Source organism: Anopheles arabiensis, chromosome 3 (assembly GCF_016920715.1).
Source record: "Anopheles arabiensis isolate DONGOLA chromosome 3, AaraD3, whole genome shotgun sequence".
Taxonomy (NCBI): domain Eukaryota; kingdom Metazoa; phylum Arthropoda; class Insecta; order Diptera; family Culicidae; genus Anopheles; species Anopheles arabiensis.
In genome coordinates, this window is record NC_053518.1 from 8,704,505 (window position 1) to 8,725,379 (window position 20,875).

General features: G+C 46.9%; 3 protein-coding genes and 1 long non-coding RNA gene across 5 annotated transcripts; 2 read left to right on the forward strand and 2 right to left on the reverse strand.

Moving 5' to 3' along the window:
* Positions 1 to 1,157: 1,157 nt before the first annotated feature.
* LOC120905071 (mucin-5AC) lies at positions 1,158 to 9,157 on the forward strand. Its single transcript, XM_040315740.1, has 5 exons — positions 1,158 to 1,178; positions 2,015 to 2,391; positions 5,243 to 5,573; positions 6,295 to 6,744; positions 6,839 to 9,157. Exons 1-5 carry the CDS (start codon positions 1,158 to 1,160, stop codon positions 8,483 to 8,485), a joined length of 2,826 nt encoding a protein of 941 aa, XP_040171674.1. The 3' UTR covers positions 8,486 to 9,157.
* Positions 9,158 to 13,594: 4,437 nt separating this feature from the next.
* LOC120905018 lies at positions 13,595 to 18,339 on the reverse strand. 2 transcript variants are annotated; one of them, XR_005739849.1, is made up of 4 exons: positions 18,231 to 18,339; positions 17,988 to 18,128; positions 13,875 to 14,180; positions 13,595 to 13,739 (listed from the first exon to the last, which is right to left on the reverse strand). It is a non-coding gene; the product is annotated as an uncharacterized LOC120905018 (long non-coding RNA). The 2 variants fall into 2 exon arrangements; XR_005739848.1 differs by lacking the exon at positions 13,595 to 13,739 and having other exon boundaries at positions 13,784 to 14,180.
* LOC120905014 lies at positions 17,478 to 18,893 on the forward strand. The gene is made up of 2 exons (XM_040315628.1): positions 17,478 to 18,205; positions 18,293 to 18,893. Exons 1-2 carry the CDS (start codon positions 17,568 to 17,570, stop codon positions 18,780 to 18,782), a joined length of 1,128 nt encoding a protein of 375 aa, XP_040171562.1. The 5' UTR covers positions 17,478 to 17,567; the 3' UTR covers positions 18,783 to 18,893.
* On the reverse strand, positions 18,878 to 20,824 carry LOC120905012 (elongator complex protein 3). The gene is made up of 3 exons (XM_040315627.1): positions 20,690 to 20,824; positions 20,385 to 20,626; positions 18,878 to 20,316 (listed from the first exon to the last, which is right to left on the reverse strand). The coding sequence occupies exons 1-3, from the start codon at positions 20,709 to 20,711 to the stop codon at positions 18,934 to 18,936; spliced, it is 1,647 nt and encodes a 548-aa protein (XP_040171561.1). The 5' UTR covers positions 20,712 to 20,824; the 3' UTR covers positions 18,878 to 18,933.
* Positions 20,825 to 20,875: the final 51 nt, after the last annotated feature.

Sequence of the window (20,875 nt, forward strand, 5' to 3'; positions counted from 1 at the left end):
CTCAGTTCGTAATTTAGCGTGACATCGAAAACGAGAACAAAAGACCCTTCCCGGAACTGACTCACAGTTTCGGGCAGACGATAACTAGCTACACTATGTGGCACTGCACTCCGTTTGTGCTGTAGAACGTGGTTTGTGCAGAACGGCGCACCGTAGTGCCAGTAAACTGTACACACTACTGTACGGAACCATGATTTATGAGCACACTCTCTCTATGCGCTCTTGTGCGTGTGCATCCTACGGCGCTGGGCCGAAGGAATGGGCTTTTCTCCCCCCATCATTTCGAATCACTGCTCACGGTGCAAGGCTTGCTCTGGGGAAGGGAAGGTGACCCAAATGTTTGGTGACATTCAAGTGCTGTAAAGTACCGGGAAAAGCAGAAGAACACAAACCCACAACTCTCGCTCTCTTGCGTTCTTATCCATGAGCAGGAAGTAGCTACCTTTACCTGGAGTTTATGTTTTACCAGAATTGCAATCCATTCACAGATGAGGGTTGTTTTAAATACGCTGTCTTCACTTGCACGAGAGTTGAATATTCTGCCGCAAAATGGGCTACAATGTTGACCCGGTTTCGTTGATAGCAAAGCTAGGCACTGTTGGTCCAGCAGTTTGTGAGTGGTTGGGGGAGAAGAAAAAAATTGCCGAAGGGGAAGGTTGTTTGCTGCCAGTTGGCTAATTGGTTCCACTTTAGCGAATTGATAATTAGTGGCACGGTAATGGACGGGCGCTGTGTTGTCCACTGTTTATGATTAAAATAAGTCATTAACAAGTGTGGAAGAGATTTTTCTTTCTTATCACAGGGGTGTTTTGTGATTGGCTGCATCGTGTTTCAAGGACATGGTTGTACGAGCCGAGAAAGTAAAGTAGGTAGTTTAACAACTTCGTCAGCTGCAGTAATTTTGATTTAATGTGCAATACATACAGGCAAGAAGGTATCATTATTAAAATAATTCGAATATACCAATATTCACATAGCCTTTTGCGATCATTTATACCCTGAAAAAGATGTAATATCTGTTGTATCTTTGTTTTTAGACATAAACAATCCTACTCTCAAACGTTTATTTGTACAGCAAATTAACCCACTACAAGAAAATGCTCTGTTCTTCCCCTAAAGAATGCGAACAAAAAGTTCTTATTTTTACACTCTGCAGCATGGACCAGTCAGCTCTGATTGTGAGCTCTCATTGTGGTTTCTTTTTTCACGATCACTCAACTCCCCGGGCGCACAACAAAAAGAAGCGGGCAAGGAAAAATATTCACTTCAAAGCTCATTTCCTACCCGAAAGTTAATAGACATAGTTTTCGGTGATATAAACAAAAGCCACTGCCCCTCACTGTTTACATCAACGGCGGCGCTGAGGGACGTGTTGCAGGGTTTCGGTCGGCGGAACGATAAGAGGTGAGGTTTGAACCAATTTCGTTCCACACCATGTGTGCTGCGTGCATACTGTGTTTTACACCCAACACGTTAATCCACACCGCAAACTGTCCGTTCTCGGCACGAGTAGAGGTGAACCGCAACATCCTGCAACTGTCCAAATGGATTGTGCGCCCTCTGCCTCCCGCTTCTCGCCCGTACATTGGAGAATGATAGGCAACGGCACACAATTGGCAGGTGGAGGAAGAAAAAAAAACTCCTCTTTTCTAACAAGCCGACCCAGGATCGAAAAACCCAACCCACCCAGCTAATCAACCAACAAACCACCACACACGCATGGTCAGCATCCACGGGTGTTTGTGGGAATGTGACGGGTGAAAATTGTTATGACTTCGGCCTTCGGCAAGTCCCATCCCAGTATGGCACCGAGAGGGAATGAGAGAAAGAGAGAGCGAGAGGGACGAGTGCACCTTTTAATCATAACATGAAGCTCACGCGAGCGAGCGCCATGACGTCATCCCCATAAACTAACGCATCTGGAATGGTGGGCAGGGCGAGAAAAAAAGAAACTCCAAACCAACCACGTGTTGACTGACATTTGACTTGTGCGTTTTTTTTCTCTTTGTACCAGCAAGAGCAGCAGCAGCAGCAGGGACAACACCATCAACGGCAGGTGCACCAGCAGCAAGACCACCTGTACTATTCCTCGTCCCTGTCCTACCCCTCCTCCTACACGCCTTCGTCACCCTCCTCGCCGTCGTCGTCCTTCACGGACTCCGGTTTCGCCGGTTCCGGCTACCCGATACCATCGCTTGCCTTCTCCTCGACTCCCGCCGGTCCGCAGCTGCAGGCACCGCGCACCGCGACCCTCCAATCGGCACCGCCGGGCTACAGCTCGTCCTCGCTTGCACCGGGCGGAGCGGCCGAGCCCGGGTCCGGGGCGAGTGAACTGTTCATCCATTCGTCTACCGCGGCCACACCCAACAGCAACATCACACCGGAGTTCAGGTAACAAAGCAGCATCCCGGCAGTAGTGTGCACGTACGTCAAGTAACCCTTCCCCACCCGCGTTTCGATCCACCCTCTGCATGTGCATGTCCCGTAAACTGCTTGCTCAGCTTTGCTCTTCTACTTCCCCATCTGCATGTAACGTTCACTCTACTGCAATTTTAATTCAACTTCCCAAAAAAGCTCCACAAGCAGAAGCGTTGAAATCAATACCCCAAAAACTTGTTCCCTGTACCACCCTTAAATAGAGCTAAATTCATACAATCTGTTTCTAGCGGGAGATCCGCCATCTTCCATTGCATCGCTTTCCCCCACCTGCATCAATTATGGATTTGTTCGTGCGGTTTTAATTGACGCTGCACTGTGCACCTTTTCCCGTGTGTTGCGAGCCTGTTGCACGAGTGCTTCCCTTACCGCGTAACGTTCAACAACACGAAACCTAACGAACCACGCAGCACTAACACGACCACCACCACCACCACCACCTCCAACTTACACACACACACACACCAACCCTAGAGATTTCCATGACCTTGCAAACACACAAATTAACGACCACGTGCACACCGACACAGTTCGGGACAAGACAGAACCGAGCCAGCTCGCATTTCGCGCTTTGTCGGCGGTACAAATGGTTGGTAATTTAATCTTCACTGTGCCCCGTGTATTTGCGGCTGCCAGTTGGATGGATTATCATGTTTGTTTGTTGGCTGACCCCGCTGAACCCCACCTGAGGTCGATTGGTTGCTGATCTCCGGCCATCGGCAGCATCCGCGTTTTCTGCGCGTACATTACTGGAGCCTCTCTTGTGCAAGCAACCGTAGACGTGAAGGTCATTTGGGCACGCTCGAATTCTGAGCATTTGGGGTTTTTGGTGGTTTAAGTTCGAGCCGAGGATTGTGCCAATCCATTAGACACACAAACATGCAGGGTATCAGTGGATCGGTGTAATAGAAAAATGCGATCGAAACCCAGTTTGCTACTACACGGTTTTGGCACGTATTGCTTTAAATAATTTTTTTAACAAGAATATTTTAATGTAATGGAGACGCATGGTGCTCCGAATGTCCTTGCTGATGGAGGCGTCCAGTTATTTCTTAAATACGTCTTCGGTCAGTGGAAAATTGCACCATAAAATGTGGAAATCAAATTTATCAAATAAAACGTTGCCTCCCCCCATTCACAGATAAATAATGGCCTGTTGACGCTATTTTAAAACGCTTTTAATTTCGTGCACCAATTTGCGTACAAGCCGTTAAGTTCTGTTGCTCCCACGGCTCCCCCCTCGCAACCGCGCCACACCTTTGGTGTAGGCAATTTTGAATTATACCATTATCTTTTTCGACCATTGTACGGCGTCTAGTTTCATGTTTGATTTACTTCCCTTTTGTGGCGAAGCTACACCAACGCATCGAACACCACACTGAAAACGGCCTGCCTGTATATAAAGTGTATTGCCTCGTAAACGTCTGGGGTCAATAAATTAGGCATTACAATCATAATTTTTCCACCGCAGCGGGCACAACCACCGCCACACCACGGGTCGCCAAATAAAATTCCAAATTTATCCACGAATACCCCATTACCATAATAGGCTGCGCTTCGTTATGCCTTTTTTGCGGGAGCCTTCTGCCTTCCGCTCGGCTTCGTTCTTTCGTTTTTCTGCACTCTGACCTAATGGCACCGTACCACCAAGCGCTGTGCGTTATTTGCTTCCAGCTCAGGCCCGCCAGCGTCACCTGTCGCTCGTTCTACCATCCCATAAATCTTTCCACTTTAATCCGCCTCCCGGAGAGATCGCCACGGTCGCTTGTAAAAAAGTGGGTGCAGAATCGGCTTCATCCTTCAAAAAATGAGGATCCTCTGTGCGTTTGTTTTTTTTTTTTATTTGTTTGCTTCGCCGATCATCAACGTCGAAACGTTTGTTACGCTTTTTAAGAGAGAAAGCATCACAATGGCAGTAAAAAACGACAGAAGCTGGAAGCGTTGTCAGGTTTTGCGGAAAGCATCAACCTGACATCCTTCGAAGCTCCACGCCCCGTGCGCTGCTAGGACGGATCTTTATGTCCAAGCGAGAAACGAGGGTATGATTCCGGTTTTTATCTCCCCGCCGGTACTTCAACGAAACGGGCGAGACCGGACCACAAAACAAAAAAAGAAACAGACGGACCAAACAAACCCTGCACCTGAATGACAATGTTAATCTTTTGCCGCAAGATGGCGAATGGGCGGACACGGCTTACCTCGGAATTGAGACAAGTATCCAACGGTTGGCGTGAGATACGGCACATACAAGGCTATAGTTACCCCCTAACGGACATCCCATACTTATTACGCTTGCTGCCTCTCGCTCTCTCACACTCAGACATATGCTAGTTTCGCTTTCACGTTCCACCACGCACCTTAATTGCTTTCACTCTGCAGCAAAATGCAAAAAAAATCCCATCAACTCTTGGAACAGAGAGGTTGACCCTTTTACAACGCTCGTCATCATCTGCACCATATCTATCTGTCATTCGGTCTCTATATGTCTTTCTCTGTCTCTTTCTCTCTCTCTCTCTTTCCTTTCCCTTTCTTGCTCTCTGTCTGTTCTCTTCCACCACTTCCCAAATCTCTTCTCTTTCTCCTCCGCTTTGTGTGGTTCTCATTTCCTTCTGAAACTCTGAATCTCCTTTCGGAAACCTTCCAAATCCTGCTCCGTAAAAAATCGGTGTTCTACGTGCTCGTGCTGTTTATGTAACCATCATTCCCATCCCAACCAAATCCCCTCCCCCGTAATCCTTCAACTGCTCCTCGGCCGCTTAATATGTTGCGGCAACGCGTACCCCCGGTGGGTCCCTTCTTGTGGCAGTTCTACCGCCAAAGCCAGCCCGGTGCCCCGGACGGTCACTTACGCCGCCCCCGCTGAACCGACCAAGACTGGACCCCCGGTCACCCCGGTGCCTACCCCCCCGCCCACCACCACCAACACCACCCAAGCCACCCTGTTACCGTCGTTTCGTCTCTCCAGCAACCAAACGCAGGTCGACCGGGAACGGGAGCGGCTCAGGATGGAGTTTTACGCCACGTACGACGTGATGACGGGCGTCCGGATAGCGGCCACGCTCGGCGGTTTCTTCGGCCTAATGGTGTTCCTCGTCATCTACAAGAGCCGCACGCGGTCGACGGCCAAAGCACTCAAGGTAGGTGACCGGCCATATGCAGTTATGTATAATTAATAGGACCTGCAGCTCAAAAATTAGCTCAAAAATGCATGTGCATAAGGGGACGAAAAGTTCAATCTTTGCGTTTTAAGATTTCAAAAACACCTCCAAACTTCCAAAAACACTCGTGCTTTACGCAATAACATTAACTGGATAAATGCTAACGAGAATTTGCAATTGAATTTGCAAACTCCGGCAAAGGGTGTTCGAAGACCGGTTGGTGCAGCAAAAATATTATCCTTTAGCGAACCAAGAGCCAAACGGGATCAACTGCAAGGTATACAGACAGAACAAGGCAACGAAAGGTCGGTCAAACCACATCAATTAGCATATTGTTTCCACAACACCGTTGTTGAGTCTTGCTTGAGCTGGTCTCGATCGCTCGAACAAGTTTCAACCATTACGCTCTGTTTAAGTTTACTCCTTGTTGCCTTTTGCCTGGTAGCTGCACCATGCTGCGAGTTTTTAATAGTTTTTCAGAGGAAGTTTGCAGCTACTTTAATGTACAAAAATGTGTTGAAGAGCTCCTGTAATCTTTTCCTTGGACGAGCTTGAAGTTTTCCACGAATTTCTGGGTAAACAACTGGGAGCTTGAAGATGTAATTTAACTCTTTAATGTTACTCAGCCATGAAAACAGAAATATTTTGATTATTATTTTTAATATTTGATTCGTCTCTGTCCCTCTCTCCTTGTGTCCAGGATCCAACGATAGCGGCCGTCGCGGCCGCCGTTATACAGGAGGAGGAGGAGCGCGAGCTACAGGAAGCAATAGAGGCGACGGCATTCTCGTTACTGCAGGAGGAGCTCAACATCAACTACCCGGGGCTGCAGCGGGACCGCTTACTATCGCTCGGGAACATTAGCGCCCCTCCGATGCTGAGCCGCGGCCGCCGAATGTCCTCGATCAGCGGTGGCTACAGCAGCCTGCTCAACCCTTCGCGCCGCTTCTCGTACAGCAGTACGCGGGGGCACCGGAACAGCGTGTCGGTGTCCTCGCGCGTGCTCAGTGCCTACAACATGGGCGGCAGCTTCGGCCAGGACGATTACGTGCTCGAAAGCGACGGCGAGGAGGCGGACGACGAGTTCGATCAGTTCACCACGACGGCCGAGATTGGCTATCCGAGCAATTATCTTTCCGTGCCGAACAAGGTACAGCTATAATGCCGCCTGCTTTCGTATGTACATATTTAATACAAACGGGCTAATTGCTTCCCCTGCTCTCTCTCTCTCTCTCTGCTTCCAGTGCAACGAATCTCGCCGCAGCAGCGCGATGACATGCTGCAGTACGGAGAGTTCCTTCCTCGAGCGGCGATGCTCCGCCATCACGCTCGGCCTTTCCTCGCTACCACCGATATCGCGGTCACCGTCGCGGCAGCAGAGCCGCGACGACACGACCGACTGGGAACCGTTCTATCCCGGCATCAACATCATCGAAGCGACGCCCAAATCGTCGCCTTGTCCAAGCGAGCGGATAGCGCACCGGGGCCACCACCACCATGGTGCCGACTCGGACCGGCCCTCTACGAGCCGGGGCAGATCGGCGAGCCAGTTTCTGACGCCCCAGCCCTCCACCTCCTCGGGGGGGTCGCGCGTGATCGCACCCGCGTACGACGACGGCTCGATCGACTGCATCTCGGAGTATCCGGTCGGCAGTGGGCTAGAGGACGGCTTCGGGTACCGTCCGACGCGACAACGAGCACAGCCGAGCACGTCCGGCACCCGCCCGTACAGCAACGGACGACCGGCCGACGACGGCAGCTTAGCGAACGGTGGCATACTGCTGCAGCGATCGGTGGCCGAGCCTCGCAGCGTCACCGCGCACGCGACGAACAACAGTAGTAATAGCGCAAACGTTAATCACAGCACCACAGCGGTGCGGCGAGCCCCGCTAGCATCGCTCAGTTCCTTCAAGATGTCGTCGATCGACTGTCAGGACACGGACCCGAAGAGTGGCGGTTCCGATTCGGTGTTCGGCGAGGACAGTGGGGCCGACACGGACGAGGATCTGCAGCAGTTCAGCACGGACAGTGACGAACTGAGCCTGACGATGCCGTACGAGGAGGACGAAGAATCGCACGGTGGCCAGCAGCGCGTGCAGCGAACCGGAGGCCGCGGCTCGCTCTACCGGCGACAGTCAACGTTGGCTCAAGGTGACGAGCTGGAGGAGGAGGAGGAAGATGGCGGTACGCTGCTACCCTGCGGCAACGACCGTTCGGTGTACGAGCTCGAGCACGAGCTGGACGTTCGGCAGCAGCAGCAGCTGCACCACCAACCAACAACCGATACTAGTTACTTAAGTAGTCTTTCAATTAGCAATCGCTCCGGCAGCAAGGGCAGGGCGGGTGAGCGGGGCGTCCAGCCAGCGGCCACCAGCGGCCCTGGCGTGGGGAAACGCATCGAAACGAAAGCAATCATCGAAAGACAGCAACCAAATGACAGCAGCGGTCGTGGTGGCAGCTACACCGCCGGCGGTAGCAACCTGCAGCAGCAGCAGCAGCAGCGCCAGTCACCGCTCGGCGCCATTCCCAAGGGGACGCGAACGACGACGACGACGGCGAGTGGGCCGCCACCGACCGTAATGGTGCACCTGCCCGACGATGATCGGCCGAGCGGCAGCAGACGGAGCGCAGAATCGGATAGCAGCACCCGCCCGAGCAGTTCCGGCGAGTCGGCCCGCCAGCACCAGCAGTGCGTTGAGGTTAATGTTATCATTAAGAACAGTAGCAGTAGCAGTAACACCACCATTAAAAGTCCTTCTGTGATTCTGGAGCTACCGATACTGGCGATCGACGAGGATGACGATCCGTCCTCGTCCGCGCCAGCCCTGTCGGCGAACGATCCCTGCATTCCGGGGCCCTCGCGCAAGTGGTCCAAGGAAACGCTCTTCTAGTCACGGGCGTCCACCAGTGCGTCCGGTCTGTGGACGACGGCTGCCACCCAGCATCATCTACCAGCTCCTTCCGGCAACGCACCACCACCCTCCTCCTCACACCCCCACACCGATCGATCTATCAATCCGTCCAGAAAAACTCCAAGCTTACTATGGCGGCTCATTCTCTCTGGCACACAAGACTTCTTCTGCAACTGCACATCTCTCGCACTGCAACTGCTGCTAGCTTTCCCCACAACCGCGTAGTCGTGCCGTTGAAGATGTTGACCACTTTTGTTGAAACAAAAACGACTAAACCCCCCCCCCCCCCCCTCACCAAAACGACTGCTGCTACGAACCCGGGGGCTCACGCTGTTGATTTGTTGTTGATGTTAGTAGCGACGATTAGTAAATAGTGTAGGGCGGGAGGGCGAGCTGTCAAATTCCGTTTACCAGCTGTCACTTTCGGGTCCAACCTGCCAACACAGCAATGGTATAAATTAGATTAGCGGCGAAGAAGCAATGGCTGCGGGGTTGACATTTGGATTTGACAGACATATATCACTCATCTAGGGTAGATGCTACTACCATTTTCCTTTTTTCTTACTATTCTCCATCTTTTCACCCATTTTCTCGTTCAAAAAACTCTAATGGACCAATCGGGACGGTATATTTGTGGAAGAGTGGCAAACGGAAAACCAAGAAAAACACACACACACACATAATTCTCCCATGACAATATCCGGTCCCGCAAGACGGCAGTGAGCGACAGAGGACATTCCTTCCAGTTATGATTCTTTGCGTAAACGAAGCAAAACAAACCCTCGGAGTGTTACCCCTCTCTTTAGAGCAACGAGTTTTTTAGTGTAGCATGTGTGTAGGATTGTTCCGGCTTGGTAGTTAAGGAAAGTTTTTTTTTGGAAAATTCCCCTAAAAGAAAAAAAAATCCTCTCGTAGGACAAGCTGCCAAAAAGGAGATGAAATAGGTGCCGCATAATCAGCAAACTGGTGTCAAATTCGTTTCCCAAAATACTACCCACACACACACACAAAGTCTTGTGTATAAGCAGCCTGAGTATCATTTTCTCGTCTCACAAGCCGTACAGTCTCAAGCGGAAAGCAATAATGTATTGGTCAAAATTAAGATAATCGGTAATTCGGGGGGCAAAGAACATACGTCAACGCATGGGATCGAATATTTAAAGAAATATGTAATTGCAATTATGTGCCTATTGAAGAAATGTGTACGTGTGTGTGTATAAGTTAGCTTCCAATGTTCCATTCTCTGGGGCAGGAGGCAAACTATGGATAATATGGATAATATTTGGATCAAACACGCACGCAAAACACACATCTACTACTATACAAACCCTCTATATACCCCCTTCGTAGTGTTCTATTCTATTAGTAAACGCAGCTTCAGCGCGGCGTCGTGTATAGTCATCAGTCTAGTGAGAATAAAACTACAGGTCAACGAGCTCTACAATCTATACAATACAGCAAACAATCTATCTTCTATCAAAAGCGGTCGGGCGTAGAGTAGGTCGATTTAGGGGAGTTTGAAACAAGCATGAAAGAATTTTATGTCGATACAAAAACCAACTGTCACCTTCAAAAATGCAATCAGCAGTTACCAGAGTAGTTGCGGGAGTGGTGTCGTCGTACGCTTCTGCTGTGCTTCTTGTACACCGAGTTACAAGGCAAAGCAGCAGTGTGGTGGTGCAAAAATGTCATCTAAACTACACATACACACTGTTTTTCACCCGTCGTCAGCCCTCTAAAGCTGAGCCACCGTGATGGTGAACGTCTTTAGCCGATCATTTCCACCCATAAGCACTCATTTTACTGCTCATTTATTCCCCATTTCGGAGAAAGGTTTGGGTGTTTTTTTGCACTACACATCTTGGTTATCGCCAGATTTTCCACCATTCGAAACACACACACACATGCTCTCTTTCATGGTCTTGCAGCGGGTTGTGGAGAACAGTTTGACGGCGGAAAAAGGCCGGTGCAAATGTAAAGAAACGAATAAATGTTTAACCTAAATTGTGAAATTGAAAACTCTGGCCGAGGCTTTTCGGGACAGGGGCGTCCAAGAAAATGCTACAGGAATTGAAAACTAACAGAGACACACGGTACGAAAAGGAGGATTTTGCTCGTGAACGGGACAAAACAGAAACCATAGAACAAAGCAACAAAAAAAATAACAGTGCAGCAGGAAACCGAAGCTCGTCAGAAAGCTTGACGCAATTTAAATATTCATGAGACTGTGAGCGCCAGTCGGCAGTAAGCAAGCGGCCCTCAAACTTGCGTCCTACGGTTGGAAAAGATGTTCAAGCGTTTGAATGAGTTTGTGTGTATGTGTGCATGATTGGATAAGCCACGCGCCGGAACAGTAAGATGTACGGTCTAAAAATGAATTGTAAGCGCAGAACAACAATCACACCGAATCGCGCGAAACGGTAAGAAAATGAGCGTTTCGGAAGGAAAAGGTCAAAACCGAACAACAGCTGTAAAGCAGCAAATAGGCACCCTGTAGCGCTTCCGCAATACGTGTGCAGAATAGCGCACACAGCGACCAAGAGAACAATGCAAAGAAAAGCCGTACAAGCGTAGAAATCTCAAAGTAGAACAATTTCAGGCAAAATCATTCCCTTGCAATGAGCACTGCGAAACCACCGACGACAACGAAGGAACTGGTATGCATTTTCATAGAATTTTCCAAACTTTCTCGTCCATACTTCCTGGAGCGGCCCAGGCCCACAACACCGCCAGTGGCGCTTCGTACAATTTCCTTGTTTTCTATCCGCTACCTTCCCGCTGTCAAACCGTCTGCAGAGCGGAGAAGAGAAAAACACGTGCAGGAAAGTTAATCACGATTTTCGTGTAACTGTTGATAGCGTGGTAAATAAACATTTCCGGGTAGATGGTAATTGAAAATTAAATTGTGCTCATGGTTTTTAACACCACCTTCACAACCCGGTCGCGTTCGGTGCGGCCACAAAGTTCGTGGAAGGTAAAGGACACGAGTTGAATGTCGCCTCCAAGAACAACATTATTTTCCGATTACTTGCTGCCTGATGAACAGAGCTTTCGGAAGGAGCATGTGGAGTGTGGAGTTTCACTGTGTGTTTGCGAAAGGCATTGTATAAACCAACGTTCGTGGGCTTTCAGAGGAATCAACGAAGAATTGGCGAGTGGTAGCAAAAGTGTTATAATTTTATATATTTTCTTCCCTTACATGTTACATCCTTTTTGTGCTATATTACTTCATCTTTGAATTTCTCTGTTTCGACAAAATTAAAAAGGGAATAGAAAAGAATAATACCAAATGCATTTAAAGTTTGAAATAATAACAAACGGGAAAGGTTGAAAACGAAAGCGAACATCAAATTAGGTAGGGAAGATGAATTTAAAAGCAAGACGAACATGAGATTAAGGAAAGCAAAACATTTAGAAGGAAGCAAATAGACCAAACAAAAACTTTGAAATGAAACAAAATGATCAGCAAAACAGAGCGGAACAAAACATTTCAATACGGCAAAAAAATAAAAACGAAGAAAATTAAACAATCATCCAATCAACCAACCAATCAATCAATCAATCAATCAATCCAATCAATAAGGTAATGAGTAAAGATAAGAATTTTACAATTGGAAAGCACTCTATCGAGAGCAGGAGCGGGATGGTGGTGGAAAGCTGAAAGCATACACAAAAGCAAATAAAACTCGGTGTACACTATATACACTAAATTCTATGTTGCCTTCGGAGTTGAACTGTGAAAGACCAAATCTGTTTTAACTGAGCTAGGAGATAATGTTTGTGTACGTTTGTGTGCGTGTGTCTGTGTGCGCGTGTGTGTGTGTGTGTGTGTTTGTGCGGGTATTAATGTGTGTCCGTATGTTGCTGCGAAATGCGGGGCCGGGGAAATTAATCTCTACAAAAACGTCATGCGAAAGCAACACGCAACGATTAGTGTGACAGCTCAATCTAAAAACAGGTGCTGAAATAGGAGAATTAGCAGAAAACGTTGTAACGATTGATAATCAGAATGTCAATTTCGAGTATAAAGGAAGCACACACAGGCGGAAGAAGAGAGAGAAAAAGAGAGAGAGTGGCAAAAAATAACACTTGTCTTATTTTACCGTCGTAACGTTTAGAGCTCTAGGTACACTAGCTGTTTATTGGGCGGTGGGTTAGTAGTGCACTGCTGCTGCAACTAGTTACCGCATACTACTTACTATCACTGATCACTGTGTACTATGAAGTAGCTGCCATACGTGCACAAATAGTACAGCTGCGTGTGTCATACTTTTAATGTGATTTCAAAACGGGGATTCAAAAACTCCCCCCGGAAGACTCGTACGGGTAGAGTCGAGGAACAGATCCACTATCGCCACTAATAATTGTTGCTAGGTGCATCATTACTGGTTTCTCTGCTGGTAGTAGTGTGGCTATTGTCTTAGCTGCGCATCGTGCTGTACTTATGATTGCACAACAAAAATTAGTCTCTCTTTGCTGATATGCGACATTTAGTGAGCGGATTAGATGAGCCGAACAAAAAAAACTGTAACAAATTGTATTTTTAATTTCTGTCGGAACGATCAGCCAGTATCTCTGTGCAAAACAACTGTACTAAAAACAATGGTTGGTGTGTTATTGAACATACCAGTGACAGTGGCTACTGTCGTTACAAGAACTAGAATATTCAATTGTCATGTTATTTTCCATTCTAAAGTATACGTCTCTTTGAAATTGAAAATGTTACGTTAATTTTGAAAATATGTTTGTTATTTCTACAACAATTGTGTTGTCTTGTTAAGCACATCTATTATCCCAGTGAATTCTTCTCGTATTATTATTTTTGTTACCGAAAGTTGTAAGTTGCAAGCTAGCTGGTGATAGGAATGTTTTCAAAATTGTTAACTGCTTCGAAGGACGCGATTGATACTTAGCTAGAATTCATAAACAAAATAGGAAGTGTTCCAAGACAAAACCATAAATAGAATAGAGACAATGTTACGTGCGAAAGAATTGTCATAAAAGGAGGGCTATTTTATTTAAAATTCAATAAATACACTATTATTTGCAGTAAAAAACAATGCAAACTCTATTCAACAGCCAAAATAAAATGTATAAAAGCAAGTTGGTTCGAATACAACATTAATTACTGAGAAGTATATTCAGCTAAATCCAAACTGTATCATCAACATTTCCAAATTTGAATGCTAAATTGAAGAGAGGCGGAGAGAGAGATAAACACACACACCGATAACTAGAAGAAGAAGAAACATAAATAAATCAATGCAGTAGCTTTAAATAGAGTGTAGAATAAAATACCAATATAAAATTGTAACAAATGCTTTGAGCTAGGCTTGCGTATGCAAAAATGAAACGGTCTGATGCGTACCGTTTGATGGATGGGAAATGGGATTCTAGCACTCCACAGCCAATCTCTTTAAATGCTTCTCCAGAGCGCCAGAAACCGTAGGAGAAAAAAGGGGTTGAGCTGCGTGTCTTAGACAAGGATTTGTGATAGAAATGACTCGGTTTTGTTTGTCTGTAGTCTTCGTGTCCTCGTGTAGCGCCGCTCTGTGTACATCTACCACGGATAACGCTCGATTGTCAACCTACTGATGAATATATATACCTCTGGTGCCGCTCTTGGCACAGCATACTCTACTTTGTTCCGCTCCTTGTTGTCCGTTCCGATTATCTATCAAAAAAAAAAAAAAACATGTAAACAGTAGCCAAAAAGCGTATAGAACAGCCGAACAAGAAAAGGCTCTCTATGTCTTAGCACTCTCGATGCGCATCACTACACACAGGTTGTCCAGAAACACAGGTTGAACAGAAAATAGGGGCGAATCACTTACTACTGACTGAGCTCAACACATTTACCAGTTAATAGAGAAGAAGTTCCGCGTTTATTAACTCAATGCCCGAATGCGTACCCATTTGCATGTAAGTCGTATGGAACATATCTAGCAAGCAGTACTAAAATAGAGTTGAACGAGTAAAATGCAAATTTACAAAAAAAATGAAAACAAACAAAACACAGTATAACACTTCATGTGCGATAGTAAACCAAACCCCATAAGTATAACAGATGCGGTGGAACAACACAGTAAGTAAAATTGTTATACGGATGTTATAATAATGGAAGAGTAAGTCATTACTATATGACAAACAGTTCCGAACGTTTTGAGATTCACGCATCAGTTAAACGATAAACGAAGCAAACCCAAAACAAAAACAAAAACAAAATCTCGCAGTATATAACAATATATTAAAGAGAAACAATAAATAACACTGTTGAAATGTCAGACATTTTAATCACGATCCACCCCATCCTGCGCTACTTCTATGCAGTTTGCATTTTGTTTCTAGCTCTCATCAAAACCCACTGTTTGCGCTCAACGTTGATTCAAATTCAGCAGAATTAGTTGACAGACTTTGCAATTACCATTAGTGACAGACAATTTGTGTAAAAGAATCTAGCACTAAAATGTAACAATACACAACTGAGCTTACAATCCGTCAGAAAGGGAAAAGTGAATGAAAACGTAAAAAAGGATAAACTTTTGCAATTAAATAGACACACTCGCCAGGGAAAATGGTACGAATAAGCAAACTCAGACAGTAGCAAACGCCCTGACGCCCATAAGCATGATAAGATTAATAGGTCGGTAGAGTTCTCAACAAGTATTGAATTGATAGCATACGACGGTACCAGGGAATGTGCGGTATATATGTTGACGATTTAGTAGACTAAGGAGCAGAACGTTTAGCTTAATACACCCAATCGTTAAAAGGCTTCGTTTTTTTTTTTCGTTCAGCATACAACTGCAAACAGTGCTCCATACCACGCAAAGCACGGACACTGCAACCCATTACTCGACATTGTTACTTGTGTGTATGAAGCTTACGTGAATAGAGCATGCGGAATGCGGAAAGCAAACCATTGATAGACAAGCAAGTAGACGTTCAGCAACTCCCCGGTACAATCAATAGGCCGAAATCCACACAGCTCCTATGTACGAAGGCTTGAATCGTTATTGAGTAGGATGATAAAGCGACTAATTGTAACAAACGTGACACACGACACGCCACAGCAAAACACTCCAAACAGACAGCATCGTCTTTGTGGGCGTATGCGCCCGCCTGCCGGTTTGGCATCCCAAACCAACACTACTAATTGTTTAGCCGTTGAACACATTCAAATTTTGCAAAACCAACAAATAAAGCCGGATGTTATTGTAGTACGTTAATTAGCAGTTGTGTAATCGTATGCATGGAGATTGGAAGTGCGCAACGCCATCCCAATGAGACAAACCAAAACAAAAAAAACCCAACTAACACCTTGCATTAAGGTGCGCAGTTCAAAAATGGAAACCTAATTGAAGTTATTATTAAGTAGTGCTAAATAATTGCCACCCCGCAAACGTGCGAACACGAAAACTCCGGGCGGACTGTGGGCGCAGCATCTATTCAACCAAATCATAATAATAATTTTAGGATTGTATGTTGTAGCACGCGATGGCGGAAAACGGAAAACGGAAAACAATCAAACAACCAGCCGAGAAGATGGCATGCAAAAACATCAACTAGCACAAACCAACCAAAAAAAACAATGAAAGAATCGAAAAGAGCATATAGTTCGTACGGAAACATAAATATAACAAATAATACCGATATTGAGTATGATAATCTTAGGAAAGTTTAGAATATTCCGAAAGCAGAGAAAACAAAACAAACAGAAAAAAAAGAAAACATCCACGTTGTTTAACTTAATAATTAGTGCTGTATAAATTGTATAAAAAATGGCGAGAAAAAGGAAATAAAAAAAACAACCACAAACCCACTTTAAGTTTCAAACTAGCGTTAGAGAAAAGCGTGAAGCGGAACAACAGAACGGGAAGAGGCCAATAAGTAACGAATGTTGCGATTGCAAGTCGCAAAACAGATGCATAAACTGAGGAATGGCGGTATATAGAACGCGTAAATCATTAAATTGGCATGTGGTGGCTGGCGGTACAGAGAAGTGTGTTACGAATTGATATGTGAAAAATAAAACGCCCAAAGATGATGAAATGAAATGGTGTAATTTTTTTTATAATGTATGACTTATCTGGTTCGTCGTTTCGCAGCTCACCGTATCACGCGACCATACACGTTGACTGTTAACCATGATTTTGTTGCTCGCGTCCCTATTAAAATGCATCAAAAGGTCAAACAAATTATTCATTTTGAACAACCGCAGATGTAAATATTGCCATTGTGACTTATCAATGTGTTATGAAAAAACAAACAATTGATTAAATAGAATCATTCGGCCTTGTGTAAAAGAGGCGAATGTAGCCAGCAGGCTATAAAAAATGCAATCTCCAAAAGATTGAAGACCTCGGACATCAGAATGCATGTTAGCTTTTTTGTTCCATTTTTATAGCCTTTGGGTCGATTTGGTTTATTCGTCTCTCCATCGCAATAGATGCTTGAGATTTTTCTTTTACCAAATCCAAATGACTCATTCTATCAATATCATGATTGATCATTCGACATTTTTTTCTGTACATTTAATGTGCGACGTTAAAGTACCCGTAGTTATTAGTGTTAGATGGTTTTATTAAAAACCAGCTCTCGCAAGAATTGTAATCTCGGATGGACGGAGCCTTTTATCCTCAGGAAAAACTCTCCAGCAAATGCTGAACCAATCATTCATAAATTACCCAACCGCAAACAGGCCTGTACGACTGGCATTTTATTCGACTGTGAAAAAATAATTTCGCAAGGCTCCCCCTTTCGACTCAGTCCTGCATTTAGGCTGTGGGTAAGTATTTTTCCAATTGTATACACTATTTTAATGTTTTTAATAATAAAAAAAAATCCATCTGCATTTTTCTGCAAAAACTTCGATTAAAAAAACGGAAACAAATTCAAACCATCTTTTCAAACTCACTTTTCGGGTTCTTTCTACACTGTAAATTCTGTGTCTCCCTTTCATTCGAGCAGCTACGGTTCGAGCAGCTGTCTATTTTTTGGCAGCTGGGCAAAACAGAGTCGCCCTTTTGTGCGGCAAAAACCAGTTGCCCAGAAACACAAAATGAACCAGTCGTCGCCGCTTGAACAAATTCGCATCCAGAAACGGTACGAGCTAAAATGGGGCCAAAAGACGCACCGCAAAAAGGAGCTCGACCGCAACCGGGCCGGTCTGGGCGAGCTGGAACACTCGATCGGTGTGATCGAGCACATTACGGAGCAGGAAATCAAGGGACTGGCGGGTCGTATCAAGCGCCGAAAGCGCTGCGATCCGTTGGACCTGGTGCGGCTTAGCTACGGGTTCCAGCAGAGCCGGGAAAACATTGCCCACTTTATCCGCACCACCGGTGCGATCAACGTGATAGTGAAGGAGCTGACCGGGCACGACTACAACCTGCAACTGCTGGCGGCCGAGTGTCTGTGCAATCTGTCGCTCGGGGACGATGTGTGCTGCGAAAAGATAGCCAACTTTGCCGGCACCTACCTGATAGCGCTGGCGGAAAATCCCAACTGTCGGCCATTGCAGGAGACGTGCTTTTGGACGCTGCAAAACATCGTCGGCTCGAGCCCGAAAGGAAGCAAGCTGCTGTTCTCGCAGGGGCTGGTGGTGGTGCTGGTCCGATTGCTGTCGTCGGTGACCGAGCAGGAAGCGGCGGATGATATTATTTTAACGTTAGAATTAGCACTCAACTACGAGCAGGAGTAAGTATGCTGGTATGGTACATACCTGAGCAATTCGCTTTTTTGTTTGTGTGTTCTAATCCATCTTTTTCCGTTCTTCCGCAACAGAATTGAACCTGCAACACTCACACAAATCGTGCAATGCTTCGTCGGAAGGCAGCTGCATCCAAGCAGTCTCCGATTGCTGTACAAATGTTACGGTCTATCCAGCTCGGAGCTAGTCTGTCATGACTCGTCGTCGTCGATTATTCGGCAATGTCTGGACTTTCTCTTCAGCGTACACGACCTTCATCTTCCAACACACGCGGCCTCTATTCTACTCTCGATACGTATACTTGCTTACCAGGCTTCCGCCGGCACACGGCAGGTGGAAGAAATCCTTCGCTATCAGCTGCAGAAGAGCGTGCTGAAGCTTTCACTGCTCTTTAACGACTGTGCCAAGGAGGAGATGCTTCCCGTGTGCAAGGAATTCCTGTGGCTGCTGGGACAGCTCCATAGCAACGGAGGTGCCTGTGCAACCACGGCGGAACTGTTGCAAGCGTATCTCGCCTATGACAACTTCGTTGAAGCAATTTGCGTACCAAAAGCGTTGCTTTGAACGACCCCTTGGGAAACGAATCGTTTCCCTCTTCTGTTGTGTAGAAATTAATTATGAACTATTGAACTATTGAACTGTGAAATTAAACACGTATGAAAATGTTAATTGAAACACTTTATTTGTGTCCTGAATTCATTTCGGAATTGTTGTCTTACAACATTTTAGACATGTACGGTCCATCGAGCTCGTACCCAATCTTGCGATAGTAATTCCTCGTTCCAACGCCCGATATAACCGCCAGCTTCTTACTGCCGTGCTCCTCCCGCGCGATACGTTCCGCTTCCTCCATCAGCAGCATGCCGAAGCCTTGATGCTGGAATTTCGTCGGATCACGTGCATTCACCGGCACTACGGACCCGTACACGTGCAGCTCCCGAACAATCGAACAGCTATCGACCAGCTCCGGGCGGAACGTGTCCGGTGAGCATTTGCGCAACCGCAACAGTCCCACCAGAATGTCCTGCTTCGGGTCTTCGTACGATAGGAACGTTTCCCACCCTCCGTTCGCCACGTAGTCCCGCCGAATCAGCTCAACCTGATCCGGTCGGACCTTGTTGTGAATTTCCTGGATGCCAACCTCGCGCGTCCTCACGTCACGACAGTCCGTGCCGAGATCCTTCATGCGCGCCAGGGCCAGCTCGCGCAAATTCCCATGCTCAACGCCCGACGTAACGAGCGGCATCGGGATGTCACGCTGCACACGGTACACCCGGGTCCACGGTGGCACCAGGGCCAATATTTTCGCCACCAAATCGACCAGCGTCGACGGTGGGTAGCTCTTGTACCGTCCCGTTTTCCACAGCTCGTAAAGGCCCGTGCCGCGGATTACCAGCGTGGGATAGATTTTCAGCCCATCCGCGCGGAAGTCGGGGTTTTCGAAAAACTCAATAAACTGCTCAATATCCCGCTCGATGTCCACGTTCGGCAGGTCGGGCATCATGTGTGAAACCACCTTGAAGCCGGCGTCCTTCGACATCTGGAAACTTTCGCACGTGGCCTTCACCGTGTGGCCGCGGTTGGTGTCCCGCGCCACATCCTCGTACACCGACTGCACGCCAATCTCGAGCCGGGTGCACCCGTACGACAGCAAATCGGATAGGTGCCGCTTGAGACAGTAATCCGGTCGCGTTTCGATCGTGATGCCAATGCACTTGGTGTGCGATTTTTCCGAATACTTGACCGCTTCCGCCACACTCGAGCTGGTATGGCCGGACAGTGCGTCGTGCAGGTTGCGTATGAAGAAATCGCGATAGTCCTCCGGCAGGCACATGAACGTCCCTCCCATCACAATAAACTCCACCTTGTCGACCGAGTGGCCCAGCTGCTTCAGCTGCTCCACTCGGTGCCGGGTCTGCAGGAACGGGTGGTAGCGTGCCCGAATCGCCCGCATCGAAGTCGGTTCGTACCCGGTGTAGCTTTGCGTCGAGTACTCGAAATCACTGTCCGGACCGCCGGGACAATACACGCAAATGTTGCCCGTCATGTTGATGTGCGGACAGCGGTGTGGTTTGCACATAACGGCAACCACTGCAATCTGCGGGTACAAAGCAAGAAGTCGTGTGAGCAGAGGTCATTGGAGCGACATACCACAGCTCCACTTACGCCACTCGCCGTCCGGATCGGTTTCGCACGTAGCTTCGGCAAAAGAATGGATTTGGCCTCGTGCGGAACGGCCGCTATGATGTCGACCAGCCGCGGTGCCGACTCTAACCCATAGTTGGAAGAGATGCGCGTTTTCAGCCGGTTCAGATTCACGTCCTTGCCTTCGTGGTGTGCTTTCAGAAGCTCCTGGATGATTTCACCCACCACGATAAGCATTCGCTCATCTCGGCTCAACCCAACTCCTAAAATGGGGAAAGAATTCTTACATGTTCTTTGTTTCTAAAAGTTATTAAACAATCTCTTACCCAAAGGCTTCTTTTTCGTCATTTTTAAAGTAAATTTAGTGCACAATATGCGGCAATCAGCCGAAAATAACACGCATTATTTTGTTATTGTGAAACTGACAGCTGAGAGAGCTGTCAATCGGTGCGAATTTCCCTCGCTTTTGACATTTCGAGCGAAGGTCAAATTCAAACCGTTGAATTATTTCG

Excerpts from the sequence above, each read along its gene's own strand:
- LOC120905071 (XM_040315740.1), top strand. The coding sequence starts at position 1,158 with ATGGACCAGTCAGCTCTGATT. Across the intron at positions 1,179-2,014 it reads TGGACCAGTCAGCTCTGATT|CAAGAGCAGCAGCAGCAGCA; the intron begins GTGAGCTCTCAT and ends TCTTTGTACCAG. Across the intron at positions 2,392-5,242 it reads AACATCACACCGGAGTTCAG|TTCTACCGCCAAAGCCAGCC; the intron begins GTAACAAAGCAG and ends TTCTTGTGGCAG.
- LOC120905014 (XM_040315628.1), top strand. The coding sequence starts at position 17,568 with ATGAACCAGTCGTCGCCGCTTGAACAAATTCGCATCCAGAAACGGTAC. Across the intron at positions 18,206-18,292 it reads GCACTCAACTACGAGCAGGA|AATTGAACCTGCAACACTCA; the intron begins GTAAGTATGCTG and ends CTTCCGCAACAG.
- LOC120905012 (XM_040315627.1), bottom strand. The coding sequence starts at position 20,711 with ATGACGAAAAAGAAGCCTTTGG. Across the intron at positions 20,627-20,689 it reads GACGAAAAAGAAGCCTTTGG|GAGTTGGGTTGAGCCGAGAT; the intron begins GTAAGAGATTGT and ends TCCCCATTTTAG. Across the intron at positions 20,317-20,384 it reads CGATCCGGACGGCGAGTGGC|ATTGCAGTGGTTGCCGTTAT; the intron begins GTAAGTGGAGCT and ends TTGTACCCGCAG.